The following is a 16,884-nucleotide window of genomic DNA, read 5'->3' as shown; positions in this document are numbered from 1 at the left end:
TTGTTTTTTACTGTTTTTCCTCAAATTTTATTATACATGTACACATACAATCTTTAACTATGAATGCGAAACAAGAAACCCTCGACGAACAACTCAATCTCTCCAAAGTCACTATAAGATCAACACGTTTAATCAGCGTTTCTCTTAGCAGCCTTCTTTTGTGCTTTTCTTTGGGTACCAAAGATCTTCTTTTCTCTGTTCTTCTTTTGTTTTCTTTGTTGTCTAGAAGCCTTCTCAACCTTCTCAGCAAGACCGTATCTGACTAATCTGTAAGCTGGCTCGAATTTCTTGAGGTCGGCAACTGATTGGTAAATCAAACCGAAACCAGTGGATTTACCACCACCGTATTGGGTTCTGAAACCAAACACTGAAACAGCATCCTTTTCAGCCTTGTAGATTTGGGACAATTTTTCACGCAATTCGTCCTTGGACACATTGGCTCTACCTGGGTGGAGAACATCAATGACAAATTGTCTTCTAGCCAACAATGGGTTGGTGATAACTTTTCTAGTTCTGATGGTAACTGCGTCACTCTAAAAAAAACAAAAAAAAACATGTTAGTAAAAAAAAGAACAAATATTCCTAAAGACTTGTGAAGATGATGACAATGATACTAATAATAAAGAATATGATGGTATGAAAAAGACTGGAAACTGGCCTGGATTAAGACAATTAAAAAAATTATGGTAGTAAAGATTTTCTATTCGATAAACAGTATAACCTAATTTCCAACAAAGATCTTTCCATTTGAAAATGATACTCTATAATGGAAACAAAATACACTGATAATTGGTGTGATCTTTTGTTGGTTCAAAAAAGGTCAACTTCAAAGTCTCCGGTTCACAGACAAAAATAAGTCAAACCACACAAACTCTGTTTATCTATACTGCTCTTGACACATAAATGTCTAAATGTCTTGTTCAACACTCCAGTAATAGCCTAGTGTCATGCTACATTAGTTATTTCCCTTGTGATAAGATATGACCTGGTGTGGTGTGGTGTGGTGTAGTATAGTATAGTATAGTATGGTGTGGTAGGATGATGTATGGCCGTTCTTCTTCATATAATTGTCTTTACACATTCCATCAAGTTCTTTATCTGCTTATTAATCTCAATATCATCTCTCCAAGACATGGACATGGTCATCTTTATGGTTGCACATACCATTGTTGCTGTGTAGTTATATGGCGATGGTCTTGAACAAGGTGAAAGTAAATATCAGAAATCCCTTACTTTTGGACTATCTCTAACTTCGTAACGAGCTGAAAAAATTATTCGGTGAGAGAGCGTGCGAGTATCTCTGTGTCTGTGTGTGTGTGTGTGTGTGTGTGTGTATATGTGTTTTTGTGTTCTTGAAAAAAAATATGAGAAAGTAAGTATGTAAGAGAGAGAGAGTGTGTGTGTGTTTGCACGAGACACTATTGCGCGGATTGTATGTGAGTGCAAAAAAAAAAAAATTGAAAGGGCAAAAAACAGATTCTGGTCATGTGACTAAATGTGACCTGTTGTGACCTGCATTAGAAATTTTACAATATTAAAAAATTAATAATTGAGGGATATAAATAAACTATGGATTTAATACACAATGTACAGTTTAAGCCATTAACATACATGCATAGATGAATTGAACGCTACCAGAGCTTTTTTATACTATTATGGTGGTACATGCTTCACTTTCACCCATATACAGTTGTCCTTTTGATACTTCCAGCTCCTGTCTTTAGTAATCAATAAGTGATATTTGATCAAGAAGTTGATTGTTTTTTGATCAATGTCTGTAACATACTCTTTCGCTTTAACGTATTCGATATATTTGATGACATTAAATTCGTTGAAATATTTGAATGCTCGTAGCAAACTATTGTAGATCAATTTAAAAGCTGACATTTCAAGAATGTCATCATCGCCATCTAAGTCGCTGTTGTTATTAATATTATTATTGTTTTTGCTGTTGTTATAACTGTTATTACTGCTATAATTGGCAGTTTTGATGTCAATAAATGTTGATTGACGGAAGTAGAGACGTAGACGATGAACCACCAGCTGAGAAAGTTCACTTGTGGTTGTGTTTTGAGGAGTTGTACCCGACTCTTTAAGCTCCTCGGCAAAGTCTTTAATTTGCAAAGAGACGTATTTGTTTTGACATAATTGCTTAAGCAGGATCGATTGAAAGTTCAGCTTAATCATTACCACCAAGCACTCCTTGACTAGTTGAACAAACCTTTCTTTGTTGTAACAAGTTTGTTCTTGAAACTTCCGAAGTGACTCTATCTCCTGTTCCTCCACTTTTTGTGACGAAGGTACTTGCATTTGCAGTTGTACTTTATGAGATGTTACTGCGTTTGTTGTTGTTGTTGTTGTTGTTGTTCTTCTGGAATCAGTAACTTGCACTAGTGGCTCTTGGTACTTATCCGCTGTAGGCGGTTTCGTGAGATCAATCACTACGGGTTCTTTTTTTTGCTTCTTCAAGATTGCATTTGGAACATGAAAGCTAGGCTTTGATTTGAAGAAACCACTTTCTTTGGAATATAGATCATGTAAAGATTCACCTTCACTAATATTAGAATCTCTATTACCAACATCTAAACCACTGCCATTGTTTGCCTCATTGTCAGTGTAGTTGCCTTTTTTGTCTCCAACTTTTCCAACTTTTCCATTTTCCTCCTTCTCAAATCTACTCTTATTCACTTCAATGCTATCCTCAACCACAATTACTTCTTGAGATTGTTCCGTTTGACTATCACTATTGTCCACTCCAATATGCAAATTCTTTTTCATTTCCCTTCGAGTCATTTCTCGTTGGCTGAAAACGTATACTAAAGGCTCCTTTGTAAAAAGATGCTGATTTTGTTCTCGTTGCTGTTGTAGACTTGATGAGGAAATGTTTAACCTATGCTCCGGCTTAAATACCCAAGGGTTTTTCAATACCTTTTCCCTATATTCAATAACTCTTGTCCACCATCTTAATTCTGCTGCCATCTCAAACTCACTCCATCCGCATACTGTTAGCTCCTCCACTACTAAAACCTTACCTTTTCTAATTCGGCATTTTATCTCCACAAATAAGCCATAGTTCTTCTTTTCCAATTTCATACCACTTTGGTTAAATTTTGCAATATCCATTTCGACTACAACTATCGACTGGGCACCGGAATTGTCATCAATATTTAATTTCACAAGTTCACGTTTTGCATTATACTGCACACCAACAACTCTTCCACCAAGCATAAATTGCCCTATTGGCCAGTTCTGAATCATGATAATATCATCCATAAACTCGGATAGATGGTCGTATATCCGGAACAAGTCTGTTGCATGATGCAAATCAGTAATAAAAATTGGAACTGGGATTTGAAATGTGCATGCTTGATGAAAAAGCTCTGGTCGATAAAATTGAATGCGATCTGACTTTTTCACAATATGTACTTCACCTATCTCCCAATCAATCCTGTTAATTTGGTCATATAGTCGGCTACTCATATACTAACGTTCTTCTCGCCATGTCTTTAAAGAAGACGTTTGAGATCAATAACAGTAAATGGGTTAATGGATTTAACGATTAAGCGCGACGCGACTTTGAATCTTATTTTGACTTCGGTTGTGGTTCTCACTTTTTCGTCTTCGGCATATTTCCACTTTCGAGCCATTGCGCGTCTTATTATACTTTCCATCACGAGATAATTCACTCTAGCTCTCTTTGTTGTTCTTCTGTTGTTTGTTTTAAGTATATGTAAATATATATATATACATACATTTCTATTAAACATGTGTTTGTCAATACGCTAATCTCCATCCTAAACTATTGTCGTTAAAGAGCTTTAGTAAACAATTAACAACATTTGCCATAGCCATGTTCGTAATATCAATTAGAATTTTTAAGCAAAGACGAAATATGAACGGAAAAAGAAAACAACAACTAAAATCTCGAATAATCATACCCAGCGACTAGAAGTGTAATAAAAGTATATGGTTTTATCGATGCTCTATACTTTTCTATGTTTAACTTTTCAACAGTACTAGTTGTTCCATAACCATGTAGAGTTTTTCTTTTTTTACAATTAATTTTTAATTTTAATATTTCTCTTTAATATCTATCATTAAAAGAAAACAACCAAAAGAAAAAAAATATGTGGTGGATAACTTATCTGCTTGCTCATTTATTCAAATCAGTCATTTCTATCAGTTGCAGCACCTCCTGTCGTGGTTCCAACATGTCACTAAAGAAAGTCGTCCTCAACTCTTTCCATCTCGTCAGGTACGTGCTCAAGGTAACCAAAAGGAAAGCACTAAGCACCTGCAAAAACCACCATAATAGACTAGTAGGGAAATCGCCAACATAACACCACGTAATGATCAAATTTATAATGTGCACCGTGATGGCAAAGTCCCATGCCAACTTTGACCGCCCCACAATTATTGTGACAAATAATACACACGTTAGTGAATCAAATAACCACAAGGCAAATAGCGTGAGCCCCATGGCGTTTTCAAACGAAACCAATTGCCATTTGAAAACCCAGTCAATTGAAAATTCATATCCATTGAGCAACGATACACCATAAAATATTATTAGCGCCGATAAATAATAAAAAAGCTGTAGTAGAATAATCTGCACTAGTAGCTTCTTGGGGTTTGTATATTCCTTATCTTGATATAGTCTGATGTAATCCATCGTGAAAGACTGTGCCTGTTTGTTTTGGTGATGTTTTTTTTTCTGTTTATATAATCCAAGATAAAGCTCTCCTCTTATGAGTGGTAGATCTATGATGTAGATGATATGATTGATAACCAGGAGCAGAATATATGTATATAAAGTAAGTAACGAGGTAATCAATGTTTTCCTCGATTTGCCTTTGATAACAATGAAGGAGAGGAACAGGAAGAAGAAGAAGAAGAAGAAGAAGAAGAAGAAGACGACGAAGAAGAAGTCTTAGTTCCCCTTCAACTATATTTCGGCTATCACACATTTCTGAAACCGAGAACCGAGTGCGCCTTCCATCACACCCCCGCTACAAGTCTCCATTAAAAAAGATCTTTCAAAAAAATAAAAAAAAAGAAAGACAAAACAAGCTAAAAAAAAAGAATAAAAAATGAAAACAGAAAAGAAGAAAATAGTAAAGGATCCAATTAGGTAAGCACTGTCGCACACCTTTGTCGCGACAACACAAAAGATAGCCTCATCACAACATAATTTTGCATCTTCTGATCCATCATCCTTCTCATCACCATCTTAAACTTCCTTGATAATCAACCTCCGTTTGAGCATCAATATCACTTTCACTACAACAATGGCCAAAAACGAAGATCTCATACTCACAATAGACAGTGATGCTGAATACGACAATATATCAGAATCATCTGAAGAGGAAGCAGAGGAAGCAGTTTCTGTAAAGTCCAAAAAGAAGAATAACAACAACAACAACAACAAGAAAAGCAAAGCCGGTAAACATGGTAAAGCCAATTTAGAAGAAGCAGAAGCAGAAGAAGACGATGATGAGGCAAGGGGAGAAATGAATCTTGATTTTCAATTTTCTCTTGGCGACGACCTTAATGAGATCAAAGATTGGGAAGTTGAAGAGCCTGCAAAAGATATCGACTTGAATGAAATTATCAAAAAGAAAAGAGAAAGTAAGAAAGATGGAAATGGCGACGATGAGGAAGATGATGGAGATGAAGATGAAGATGCCTCAGAGTCAGAAGAAGATGACGAAAAAGAGGAATTGAAAGCAGCAGGAAAAAATGGTCAAGCAGGAGATGACGACGAAGACGAAAACGAAGACGAAGACGAAGAAGAGGAAGTTGATACTAAAGAAGATCTTGATAATTTTTACGAATCACAAGAAACAAACACCAGTGCATCAGCACTCAAGAGCAAGACATTCCAAGAACTTCAGCTTTCGCGACCCATCTTGAAATCTCTCCAACAATTGGGATTTACCGTTCCAACCCCAGTACAAGCATCTACTATCCCCATAGCATTATTAGGTAAAGATATCGTGGCTAGTGCACAAACTGGTAGTGGTAAGACTGCTGCATATCTAATTCCCATTATTGAAAGACTTCTTTATGTAAAAAACTCCACCTCGACAAAGGCAATCATATTAACACCAACAAGAGAATTGGCGATCCAAGTTCATGATGTTGGTCGTAAGTTAGGACAGTTTGTTTCTAACTTGAACTTTGGAATGGCTGTTGGTGGTTTAAGTCTTAAGCAACAAGAACAACAATTGAAAACACGGCCCGATATTGTTATTGCTACGCCTGGTAGATTAATTGATCATATACGTAACAGTCCGAGTTTTTCTGTTGAAGATGTGCAAGTATTGATTATTGATGAAGCCGATAGAATGCTTGAGGAAGGTTTCCAAGAGGAATTAACGGAAATCCTTTCACTCATCCCCAAACAAAAACGTCAAACTTTGTTGTTTTCGGCCACTATGAACAACACCAAGATTCAGGATCTTGTACAATTATCATTGAATAAACCCATCAAAGTTTCAATTGATCCTCCAAGAACAGTTGCGTCAAAATTGGAACAACAATTTGTAAGAATTAGGAAAAGGGAAGAGCTCAAGCCAGCAGTATTGTACTTGCTCCTCAAGAAGCTTGAAGGTCGTACCGTTGTATTTACAAGAACCAAAGTTGAGGCGCACAAACTCCGTATTATATTGGGTCTTCTAGGGTTAACAGTGGCAGAGCTTCATGGTGCATTAACCCAAGAGCAACGTCTTGCCAACGTCAAGGCTTTTAAAAACAACGTTAATGTGTTAATATGTACTGATCTTGCCGCTAGAGGTTTAGATATCCGAATCGAATATGTGATAAACTACGATATGCCAAAAACCTATGAAATATATACCCATAGAGTGGGTCGTACTGCAAGAGCAGGAAGAAAAGGTACCTCGATTTCGTTTGTTGGTGAAAGTATGCAAGATCGTAATATCGTAAAGAATGCCATCCAATTCAACTCGCGGTCTGTGGCAAGGAAAATCGATTGGGACGAGGTGGAGAAAATCCAAACCAAGATTAAACTGAATGAGGGAGCAATCGAAGAAGTGATTGAAGAAGAGAAACAAGCTAGGGAAATCATGAGAGCCGAGATGCAATTGAACAAGGCAGAGAATTTGATGAAGTACGAAAAGGAGATCAAGTCAAGACCTAAGAGGACATGGTTCAAGAGTGAAGTAATGGAACATTTGACCAAGCATGGTAAGAAAGTAAATGCCAAGAAAAGAAAGGCAAATGAGGAAAGAAAAGAAGAAGGTAAAGAGAGATCGTATAAAAAGACAAAGGCAGATAGAACCAAGCTGAAAACAAAGGCAAAATCATCAAGTAAGAAAAGAAAGTAGTTTTGTTTGAAGGAAAAAAAGAAGAAGATGAAGAAGGAAGTTAAAAATAGAGTTGAGACAAACAAAAGAGGATCGAGTTGTGGAAATAAATAGAAGAAGTAAAAATGAAAAGTAATAGGAAAAAGAGTAAGAATAAGAATAAGAATAGGATATAGAAGTAAAAATTTTTTTTAAAAAAAAACTAACCAGAAAAGTAGGAAAAAGGCGGATGTTTATAAAGTTCAACATAATTTTGCATTTTATTCATTGTATCCTATACTTGTAGCAATCAAGACGTTTCTAGGAAATACTCCTGGGAATGGCAAGAGAATCTTCATTTTCTTTTTCTCATCGTCAACTTTGGAGACATGAATGTATCCCATGACAGAGGTATTTAACAATTCTCTCTTTCTTTTAGAACTCATATTCAGACTTCCACTAGCGCCATTTGTAACACTGGAGCTTCCGCTTTCTAGTGGGAGGTGAGTTATTGCCACAATTGAGTTATCCAAATTGGAAGAATTTGGGTCCTCAAGTATTTGATAGTATTCTTTGATATCTTCCACAATGCCGCGCCCATCACCATCGTTGCCGTCGCCTCCATTTTCATCCTCGTTGGTAATGTGTTCAAAGTCATCACCTGAAGGTAAAAATGCCATTGACGACTCATATTCTTTTGTCAATACACTTTTATATATCACTAATCCAGACGAGGACGTGGAAGAGGACGAGGATACGGATGCAGATGCGGATGCGGATGATGATGAAGAAGGTAGGTCGATTTCAGTTTTAAATGGTGACAATCGGATTCGATGATTGCCATTAAAATACTCTCTGATAGTTTGCTCTTGTGTCATTCGGATAAATCTATCATTGACATCGTCTACCACGCCAGGTGATTTACTTAGTTTGATGATATTTAAACTACCTTGCTCAATTTTATGTTTGAGTTTTTTAGTCAAGTCGATTTTCATTTTTTCGTTTCCCAATACCACAATCAAATCAATTTTCAAATCAGACACAATGGAGCTAATGATGTCAAACGATTTCATAGTGAAGGGCGGGGTATCAACAATTACACCAGAACTTCGTACTTTATTATGGTTACCATCAACCTCGCTTCCACTTCCATCTTCTATGCCTTCCAATTTGGACAATACGGCTATGCCCAATTGATCAATTTGTCGTGTATATAACTTGACATTTTCGTCGACATCACTAAACCCAAAGTTTTTAACCACTGGCTGTTTCATTGATTTGGAAAGACTACCCGTTGTTGTCATTGTAAAGCCATATCCGTTTGCACACTCAATATCCAAGGAGTCATTGATCACAGTTGCACTCAATGAGCCCGGTAATGCAAATACACCATGTTTGGGATCAAGATTCACCAAGACAGGCGAGCTGCCCATTTTTACTGCGTATGAGACTAGTGTCTTTGCAAGGGACGTCTTTCCCAGATACTTGCCACCCAAAATAAGGACACGGGGTCCCAATGCGTGATCACCTTCATTGGTCTTCAAGTCCTTGGCAATTTGTCTTTTTGATTCAATGTACATTGCAAGATTCACCACCAGGTCCATATTCGTTTCGTCACTTAGGTATTGGGTGAACTCCTCATCTTCAGATGATAGCAGCACCGATTGATCAGGGTTTGTAACTAGTTTATACTCGACTTTGGCATGCTCTTTATTTATTGATGGTGGTGCATAGATGGGGAGTTTCACGCCCGAAAGCTGTAACTCGACATTATTTGGTAATTCAGAGCCATTGATTTCCAAAGTTCCCAGTGTTACTTTTAGTTTCAATAGTTTTTTGAATGGAACTTCGATACGCCATTCGTTTGCAGGTGGGATCGAGATCTGTGTAAATTCGCTAGAGTCACTGGCTAGCGAGCCATTTGTGCCTCCAAATCCAGGAATTGACATTTGATGCTGTACAATAATAATTATAATATTAAGAAGAAGAAGAAGAAGAAGAAGAAGAAGAAGAAGAAGAAGAAGAAGAAGAAGAAGAAGAAGAAGAATGGTGTGTAGAGTGATGTAGAATAAAAGAAATGTAGCTTTTGCCAAAAACAAACACAAAAAAAAAATGATAATTTAAAGATGCATTGAAAGATATTAAAGCAATGCTAAGAGTCAAGTATGCAAAAGTGCATTTTGTTGTTTCATTTTCTTTTTTTCTTACGGGAATAAAGTCGCGTAGTGTTGCGGACCAAAAGAGCATACTTTATTGCGACACCTGCCATTCTTTTAATTCCTTCTATATACTCAAAATTAAACTATACACGATGACTGTTTTCTCTTGTATCAAGTGTTTTTAATGCTAAATTTTGATTTGATGAAAGCAAAGAAACGAAAAAGCAAAATAAAAAAAAAAAAAAATAAGCCCAATAGCGAATACGACAAACAAAAAAAGGTCAAATTCCAGAATTAGTGCTAAAGCTGAAAGATAAAACTTGAACTAGTGTCAGTGTACTATTGTATGTCTTGACCAGTCAAGACAGAATACCGAAAAATTAATAATAAAAATGAAAGTCCAGATCAATGTAAATCACAGTCAAAAGTCAAGAGCCAAAAATCGAAAAAGGAAAGAAAAGAAAGGAAAAGCAAAGTAAAATCGGAAAATCAAAATTTTTTCAGACGGATTTCTCGCATTAAAGTCCTTCAAATGTCAATTTCTTGGGCTTATACTTCATCTGACTTTTTGTCAACTTCAAGACTTTTCTTTCCCCGGTTTTGTTATTGTATAGCTCCATATGTGTATTGTAATTAACCGTCGTTTTCTCATCCCGTATTTCTCTATCCAATTTCTTGTTCATTTGCTTCTCCTTGGTATCTTCCAAGAAGGGGTTAGGTAAACGGGCACGAGGTATACGTTTAGTCTGTTCCAAAGTCATGATCCGTCCATCTGCAAAATCTTGTTCTTTTTCCCTAGCTTTCTCTTCGTTTTCTTCTCCTTTTTCTTTTTCTTCTTCCTCACCATCGGAGCTGTCCAAATCATATTTATTAAACAGTTTTCCATGCCATTGCTTAATTTTCACATCATCAATAATTTGTTTTCCTGGTGTCAGTGGCTCTTTGGCCAAGTCTTCCTCCATTGCAACATCTTCCTCTTCTTGAACTCTCAAGCTCTCCAACTTTTTGCGATCGAAAAGTGGCACACTAAGACTTTTCCCACTCTGGGATTTATGGCTGTGACTATGATGGTTGGTTCTTCCCGAGCCTATGGTGGATGGTGATGGTAAGAATAAACCAAAGGAAAGTTTCTCCAGTGGATGCATCTGCACTCGGTTATCCATGAATATATCATTTAGGTTTCTCTTCCTTGTAGTTGCATGCAGCTTTTCATTGTGTTGTATCGATGATAATTCCTGTGGTGTTGTGGGTGACAACGAAAACTTGCTTACAGCAATAGCTGGTGCATTTTTTTCTGAAGCATTCAGCGAAAATGGCAATGACGACGAGTAAGAAGATGATGAAGTAGAAGCAGCAGCAGCAGCAGATGTAGGAGGATGTAAGGAGGTGCGAGTAACCAGTTGTTTCCTTTTTGTTGTTGTCGTAGGTGTCAATAATCCAGCATTTGATCTAAGTGGTGTTTTCAAGTCCAAGTCCAAATTCAGGTTCAGGTTCAGGTTCAGGTTCAGGTTCAAGCTGAATGGTGAAGATGTATTTGTTTCGTTTATTGTAGGAGGTTGGAGGTTGACATGCAAACTGTTTCTAGAACTCCTTTGTCTTGCTGGTGGTGTCAGCGGTACGTTGAATGGATCGGACATTGTATTGATTTGTTAACTAGCTAGTTCTGTTATATTTTGATCAATGCAGATAGCGAGGTAGTTGTGCAATGATCTAATTGTGCAATGTTACTATACTTAGACCAAGTATATGTGAAATGTGCAGAAGAAGAAGAAGAAGAAGAAGAAGAGGAAGATTTTAGCAGATAACAGCAGTAAGCAAATGGTACAAATTAGGTAATGATAGCAAGTGGTTTGTGATTTGTGACCGTGGCGATGGTAATAAGGATGATGTTTATGTTAATGTTGGTGTTGGTGTTGGTGTTGGTGTTGGTGTTGGCGTCAATGTTAGTGTAGACGTAAGTGATGATGTTGATGATATGATGGATCTGTGCTGGTTGATATATAAGTTTTGAGCAGGAGCAATAAAATTACAGGGACACGTCTTGCTTCCTACTTTTGTAATTTTTTCTCGTTTCCTGGTGGAGTGAGTACCAGCGAGCATTTGTGAATAGAGAGAGAGGCGTGTCTGTTCCAAATTGTCGCGTGTTGTATAAGCACACTGCAAGGTAGCACGCAAGCAAGCAGTTGCGAAAATGCACAGAGAATAAAAGAGAAAAACAAAGGGAGAAAAAGAGAGAGAGAGAGAGAGAGAAGGGAAAAAAAGGAGGCTGGTTGGTAGAGCTCATGAAGTGCAGAGTATTGGAAAGAGTTGGCTATACCGCGAGAAGGCTGGATGTGCTAGACGGTGAAGAATTGAAGAAAATGTGAAATTCGATGGCTTGCACTTCTTGTATCTTGCTTTTAGTTAGTGTATAATTGTGCATGTTTTATAGGTTTTTTTTAATTTTTAACAATCAAAAATTTATTCATTTTTTGAAGCAAATTTTTCAAGAATTTTATACTTACCCCTTTCCCCACCTCTGGAATCGACTCAAGTAGTTTCTTCTTTTTTTTATTTTTAATTCAAATAAATGAATTGAAGCGAACAAAAAAAACAATTCATGATTCAAACATTCATACCATTTGTAGCTTTTTGCAAGACTAAGTAGTAAAAGTTTGTGGCTAGAGATCAATTATCATAACTAATCTTGTTTACATAGAAAATAAAGCACGTGATTATTAGCACGTGAATGTGCTTTTCTATTTTATTTTCAATTTTCAATTTTAAAATTGAAAAGTAAAGAAGAGGGTTGTTAGTGGAAAACTCAGTTTAGAAGGGTGTGTGTATGTGTTTATGCATATGTGTATGTGTATGTGTATGTGTATGTCGTTGGTTTGATAATTAGCTCTTTAAAGTGGATAGAGGATTCCAACCTCATGTTTTTTAAAACATTTCACAAAGCAAATACCAGGGAAAATTCCTCTCTCTTCCCTTTCTCATAACGGATAAACCCGTATGAAGTAGTACAGTAGTGGGAAGAAATATAAAAAGGTCCAAAAAAAATAAAAGGAAGTATCTTGCACTTGCTGTAATTTGGATTTCCAGTTCATCTGTACATAGCAAGCTTATATCATACACAATAACCAAAGGACAAGTTATGTGATATACGATGAAGTGAAGAGCATGCAAAAAAAAAAAATTAATTTAAAAAGGTATCAGTCGAAAAAGGTAAAGATGTTGATATTTCAACGAATGAGATTTACTTCTTGTAGTATCCAGATCCTTTCTTGTATTTCTCCTATTTATTGTTTTTTATCTTTTTGGTAGATATCCGCCAATCAAACGTTTAATTACGAAATGGAAAATGAATCAGAAGCCAAATACTTTAAGGTGAAATAATCTTTTTTAAAGAAAAGAAACAAAACAAGAGGTCCCGACCCAACCAATCCTATGCTAGGAGCAGTAGAGAGCATTTAGCAAGTATCCAAAGAGTTTAATCAAATAAATAACAATGCGGAATTATCACGATGAGTCAATGAGTATTATTGTTTTTTTTTTTTTTTTTTGTTTTTTCTCATACTCATTTTCAAGTATATATATTCTTCTTCATCAAAGCAATAATCAAAATAAAATATTATAACTTGAAGAATGGATATATATATATATATATGTATGTATATGTTATATGTAATTATATATAAGAAAACACTTTGACATGTGCCAGCCATACTATTTGACCAGTTCAGATCCATCAATGTAACTAAATATGGTGGTGCAAATAAGAGTAAAGAAAATAAACGATTATTATAAGAGATATAATGTGACAGAAAATGTAATGGCAGTGGGTATCGTAATGGATATGTAAATAATACTGGCAATGCCAATAAACCTTGGTAGGCAAGCTTGTTAGTACTACTACTTTAGCTTTTGTTGTTGTTGTTGTTGTTCATGTTGTTGTTGTTGTACAACAACCATTATTTAAAAGTCAATTGTTTGTTTAGATTAGGTGAACAATGCACTATATATAGTACAGGATATGTGGTTGGTGTGAGGTGTTTTAGCTGCAGCTATCACTGATATTACAACCACAACCTCAACCACAACCACAACCATTGATAGTAGCATGTATATCCTCTTAAGTTCTCTTTTAAGTCTTACCGTATATCTGGCATACTGATTAGACGTTGATTGTGCTAACAAAAGGTTAATGGGCAGTAGGTAGCTGGTCGCATTTGGCTCTCTCTGTTGAAGAAAATTGAAGGAAGGAGAAGAACGAGAAGAACGAGAAAAACGAAAGAAAATTAAAATTAGCACCAACAGCAATTCACACTTTTTCTTTTCCCTTTCTTTCTTTCTTTCTTTTTTTTTTTTTTTTATTTTTTTTATTTTTTTTTTCAACTCCCCAACAACAACAACAACAACAACAACTAATTGACTAACTAACCATCAGCAAGAGGAAGAAGAAGACGAAGAAGAAGAAAAAGTATATTCACAGAATTTAACTGTAGATACCACCATTTATTGAAATCATCTTATTTTCTACACTTCACACCGATTCCAATACCTGTCGGAATTATACTATTTCGTCTACAACATTTTATATATACATATATACATATATATATAAATTTTTATTCTACTCCACCACCTCCCCTTCTCCCAATTGCAATATCTTTTTCATGTGCACCGGAAAACTCCACTAACGAAATAAACTAAAGAAAAAGAAATACAATACAAAAACAACAACAACAAGAAACCAGAAACAAAGAAACAAGCAGATAGAAAGAGCGGCAACACACCCAACCCTTTCTTCTTCTTCTTTTTCTTCTTTTTCTGTTTCCATTTCTACTTATATTCCCCCTTTTTTTTTATAGGGAAAATAAAAAACAAACTTTACAACAAGATTCATCATTCAAAGTAGTTGACTCCAAAAAAACCTTGCACGTTTCAACAATTACAACAACAATTACTACTACTACTACTACTTCTACCACCACCACCATTACCACTACCGCCATTACTACTATTCAAGACGACGCGGTAATAAAGCACCTTCATTTTCTCATTTACCACCAGTAGTATCGGAACCGAATCATTACCAGGCACTAGTAACAAAGCTTGCTTTCATACTTTCCCTTAATCTTACTCCAATACAGTTTTTAAACGACGTTTAACGCGTTATCGTTAATTGCAGATATCAGCAAACTTATTTACACCTTAACCTCCCTTACACACTTTTATTATTTTTTATTTTCCCCCTCTTTCTTCTATCTTCATTCTACCGTCTCCCCCTTTTTCTTTTCATCAACATCAATGGGCGTTTTATCTTTACTTTGTTGCTCAGCATCTTCGGATGACGGAGAAGATAAGTACCTGACACGCAACCAGAATGAGACTCAGAACCAATCTGCAACTCAAACAAAACAACCTGAACAGTCAAAGAACCTGCAACAATTGAAGCAGAGTCCACAACGATCCTTGCTGCTGTCGCTGCAAAAAACCCAATTGGCGGCTAACAACAATAACTCACCAGCAACGAATCAGAATAATAAGCAACCTACATCACACAAAGCACCATTGACGGCACCGGCACCGGCACCAGCACCAGCACCAGCACCACATCCAACATCAACATCAACATCACAGAGCGCGCATATTCCTACGACTACTCCTACTACCCCTACTCTAAACAACGCTACTTCCAATGGTTCTGCAAATGTCTCTCGAGATAAAGTGCACCTGAATGGTGTATCGAAAACAAATTCAGCAGCAAACAATTATGCAAATGTGAACGAAACAGTACCGCTAAAGAAGAAGAATCTTTTAGATGAAGACGTCGACGACGACGATCCATCAATACATGAGACTGATACAATTACAAACACAAATGGCGACTCGACCAACAATACACCAAAATCATCCACAAACAATGCTGATTTGACACTGGACGTGCTTGCAAAAGAACAAAAACTAAAACAAGCCAAGCAGAACCCCGATGCTGTAAGTGCCGGCGACGTAATTGCCCAAGTCAGCCCCAATGAACAACCACCGCCAAAGCCAACCAATTTAACCGCCGGTAGCAACAGCAACAGCAACAACAACAGCAACAACAACAATGGAAACCAAATAGATACAGATGTAGATGAGTATTCCGATGATGATGATGATGATGAAGAAGAAGACGGCAATGGTGCCAGGGATGATGTTTCTTATAAGTCCGAAACATCAACATTGGATCTCACGCGATTGCAAACAGGACAAGCATATAACCAGGAAACAGGTTATTTGTTGGGTCCCAAGCCACCCAAGTTGCAACACCGCAAGTGTCTTATTCTCGACTTGGACGAGACTTTAGTCCATTCATCATTCAAGTACCTTCGTACTGCGGACTTTGTCATTCCTGTTGAGATAGATAACCAGGTCCATCATGTTTACGTTATCAAAAGGCCCGGAGTTGATGAGTTTTTGAGAAAAGTAGGTCAATGGTATGAAGTTGTGATATTCACTGCATCGGTTTCAAAATATGGTGACCCGTTGCTAAACAAGTTGGATCTGGGAAATCTGGCTATCCATCATCGCTTGTTCCGTGACTCGTGTTACAATTATCAAGGAAACTTTATCAAAAATTTGAGTCAAGTTGGCAGACCATTGGAGGATATTATCATTATAGATAACTCTCCAGCGTCGTATATCTTCCACCCTGATCATTCAATTCCAATCAGTTCGTGGTTCAGTGACTCACATGACAACGAGTTGTTGGATTTGTTGCCCTTTTTGGAAGACTTGGCCAAGCCCAATGTCGATGATGTTGCATTGGTGTTGGATATCTCATTGTAATGTTGATATTGCCTGTCATTGCCTGATAATGTTTTATTATTCTTTCTTTTGCACATTTTTATATTTTTATTATTTTTGACAAGAGCTGCGAAACTGCAAATATTCATGGGCAAATTACTTTTCTTTCCATTCAACAGTTTACTTAATTTGGTAAATGGAGTATGAAGCAGGTCTCATACTCTATGTGTGTCAAACACCAAATACTAAACATCCCGAAACCAAAAATCGATCATCCCCAAATCATATAGATATCCCTCGACCAATGATTTACATTAATAAAACCATGTAATGTGACACCAGTTTAATTCAACACTATTTCCCACTAACTCAACCAACTCAACCGCCGCCACCACCGCCACCACCGTCATCACCATCACTACTATTATTACTATTACTACTACTACTACTACAAATTTATAGATTTTTCTCCTCATTAACAAACTGCAACTACTATTACCGCTATTATTCTTCAGTCGATTTTAATTTGCTACATTAATAATTAACCAAACTAGAAGGGGTCACATTGTTGGTTATGATTCTTAAAGCTCCAAGAGACTCCATTGCAGTTGGAGCTTAGCTGGTCTCGACAACCTTTATCGTTT

At 36.6% G+C, this 16,884-nt stretch overlaps 6 protein-coding genes across 6 annotated transcripts; 2 read left to right on the top strand and 4 right to left on the bottom strand. All coding sequences in view use genetic code 12, as the record gives it.

Moving 5' to 3' along the window:
• Positions 1-128: 128 nt before the first annotated feature.
• RPS24A (ribosomal protein S24A) lies at positions 129-1,146 on the bottom strand (the record flags this gene model as incomplete). Its single annotated transcript, XM_001527395.2, has 2 exons — positions 129-531; positions 1,139-1,146. 2 exons carry the CDS (start codon positions 1,144-1,146, stop codon positions 129-131), a joined length of 411 nt encoding a protein of 136 aa, XP_001527445.2.
• A 507-nt stretch (positions 1,147-1,653) lies between these two features.
• Positions 1,654-3,480, bottom strand: PVL30_002288 (uncharacterized protein; the record flags this gene model as incomplete). Its single annotated transcript, XM_001527394.1, has 1 exon — positions 1,654-3,480. The coding sequence occupies one exon, from the start codon at positions 3,478-3,480 to the stop codon at positions 1,654-1,656; it is 1,827 nt and encodes a 608-aa protein (XP_001527444.2).
• Positions 3,481-5,288: 1,808 nt separating this feature from the next.
• DRS1 (nucleolar DEAD-box protein required for synthesis of 60S ribosomal subunit) lies at positions 5,289-7,349 on the top strand (the record flags this gene model as incomplete). The annotated part of the gene is made up of 1 exon (XM_001527392.1): positions 5,289-7,349. One exon carries the CDS (start codon positions 5,289-5,291, stop codon positions 7,347-7,349), a length of 2,061 nt encoding a protein of 686 aa, XP_001527442.2.
• Positions 7,350-7,588: 239 nt separating this feature from the next.
• On the bottom strand, positions 7,589-9,256 carry CLP1 (Cleavage polyadenylation factor subunit clp1; the record flags this gene model as incomplete). The annotated part of the gene is made up of 1 exon (XM_001527391.1): positions 7,589-9,256. One exon carries the CDS (start codon positions 9,254-9,256, stop codon positions 7,589-7,591), a length of 1,668 nt encoding a protein of 555 aa, XP_001527441.2.
• Positions 9,257-9,984: 728 nt separating this feature from the next.
• Positions 9,985-11,103, bottom strand: PVL30_002285 (uncharacterized protein; the record flags this gene model as incomplete). Its single annotated transcript, XM_001527390.1, has 1 exon — positions 9,985-11,103. The coding sequence occupies one exon, from the start codon at positions 11,101-11,103 to the stop codon at positions 9,985-9,987; it is 1,119 nt and encodes a 372-aa protein (XP_001527440.2).
• Positions 11,104-14,758: 3,655 nt separating this feature from the next.
• Positions 14,759-16,282, top strand: PVL30_002284 (uncharacterized protein; the record flags this gene model as incomplete). Its single annotated transcript, XM_001527389.1, has 1 exon — positions 14,759-16,282. The coding sequence occupies one exon, from the start codon at positions 14,759-14,761 to the stop codon at positions 16,280-16,282; it is 1,524 nt and encodes a 507-aa protein (XP_001527439.2).
• Positions 16,283-16,884: the final 602 nt, after the last annotated feature.

This window comes from Lodderomyces elongisporus, chromosome 2 (genome assembly GCF_030384665.1).
Source record: "Lodderomyces elongisporus chromosome 2, complete sequence".
Taxonomy (NCBI): domain Eukaryota; kingdom Fungi; phylum Ascomycota; class Pichiomycetes; order Serinales; family Debaryomycetaceae; genus Lodderomyces; species Lodderomyces elongisporus.
The sequence above is the reverse complement of the archived record's forward strand: the minus strand, read 5'-3'. Positions and strand labels throughout refer to the sequence as shown.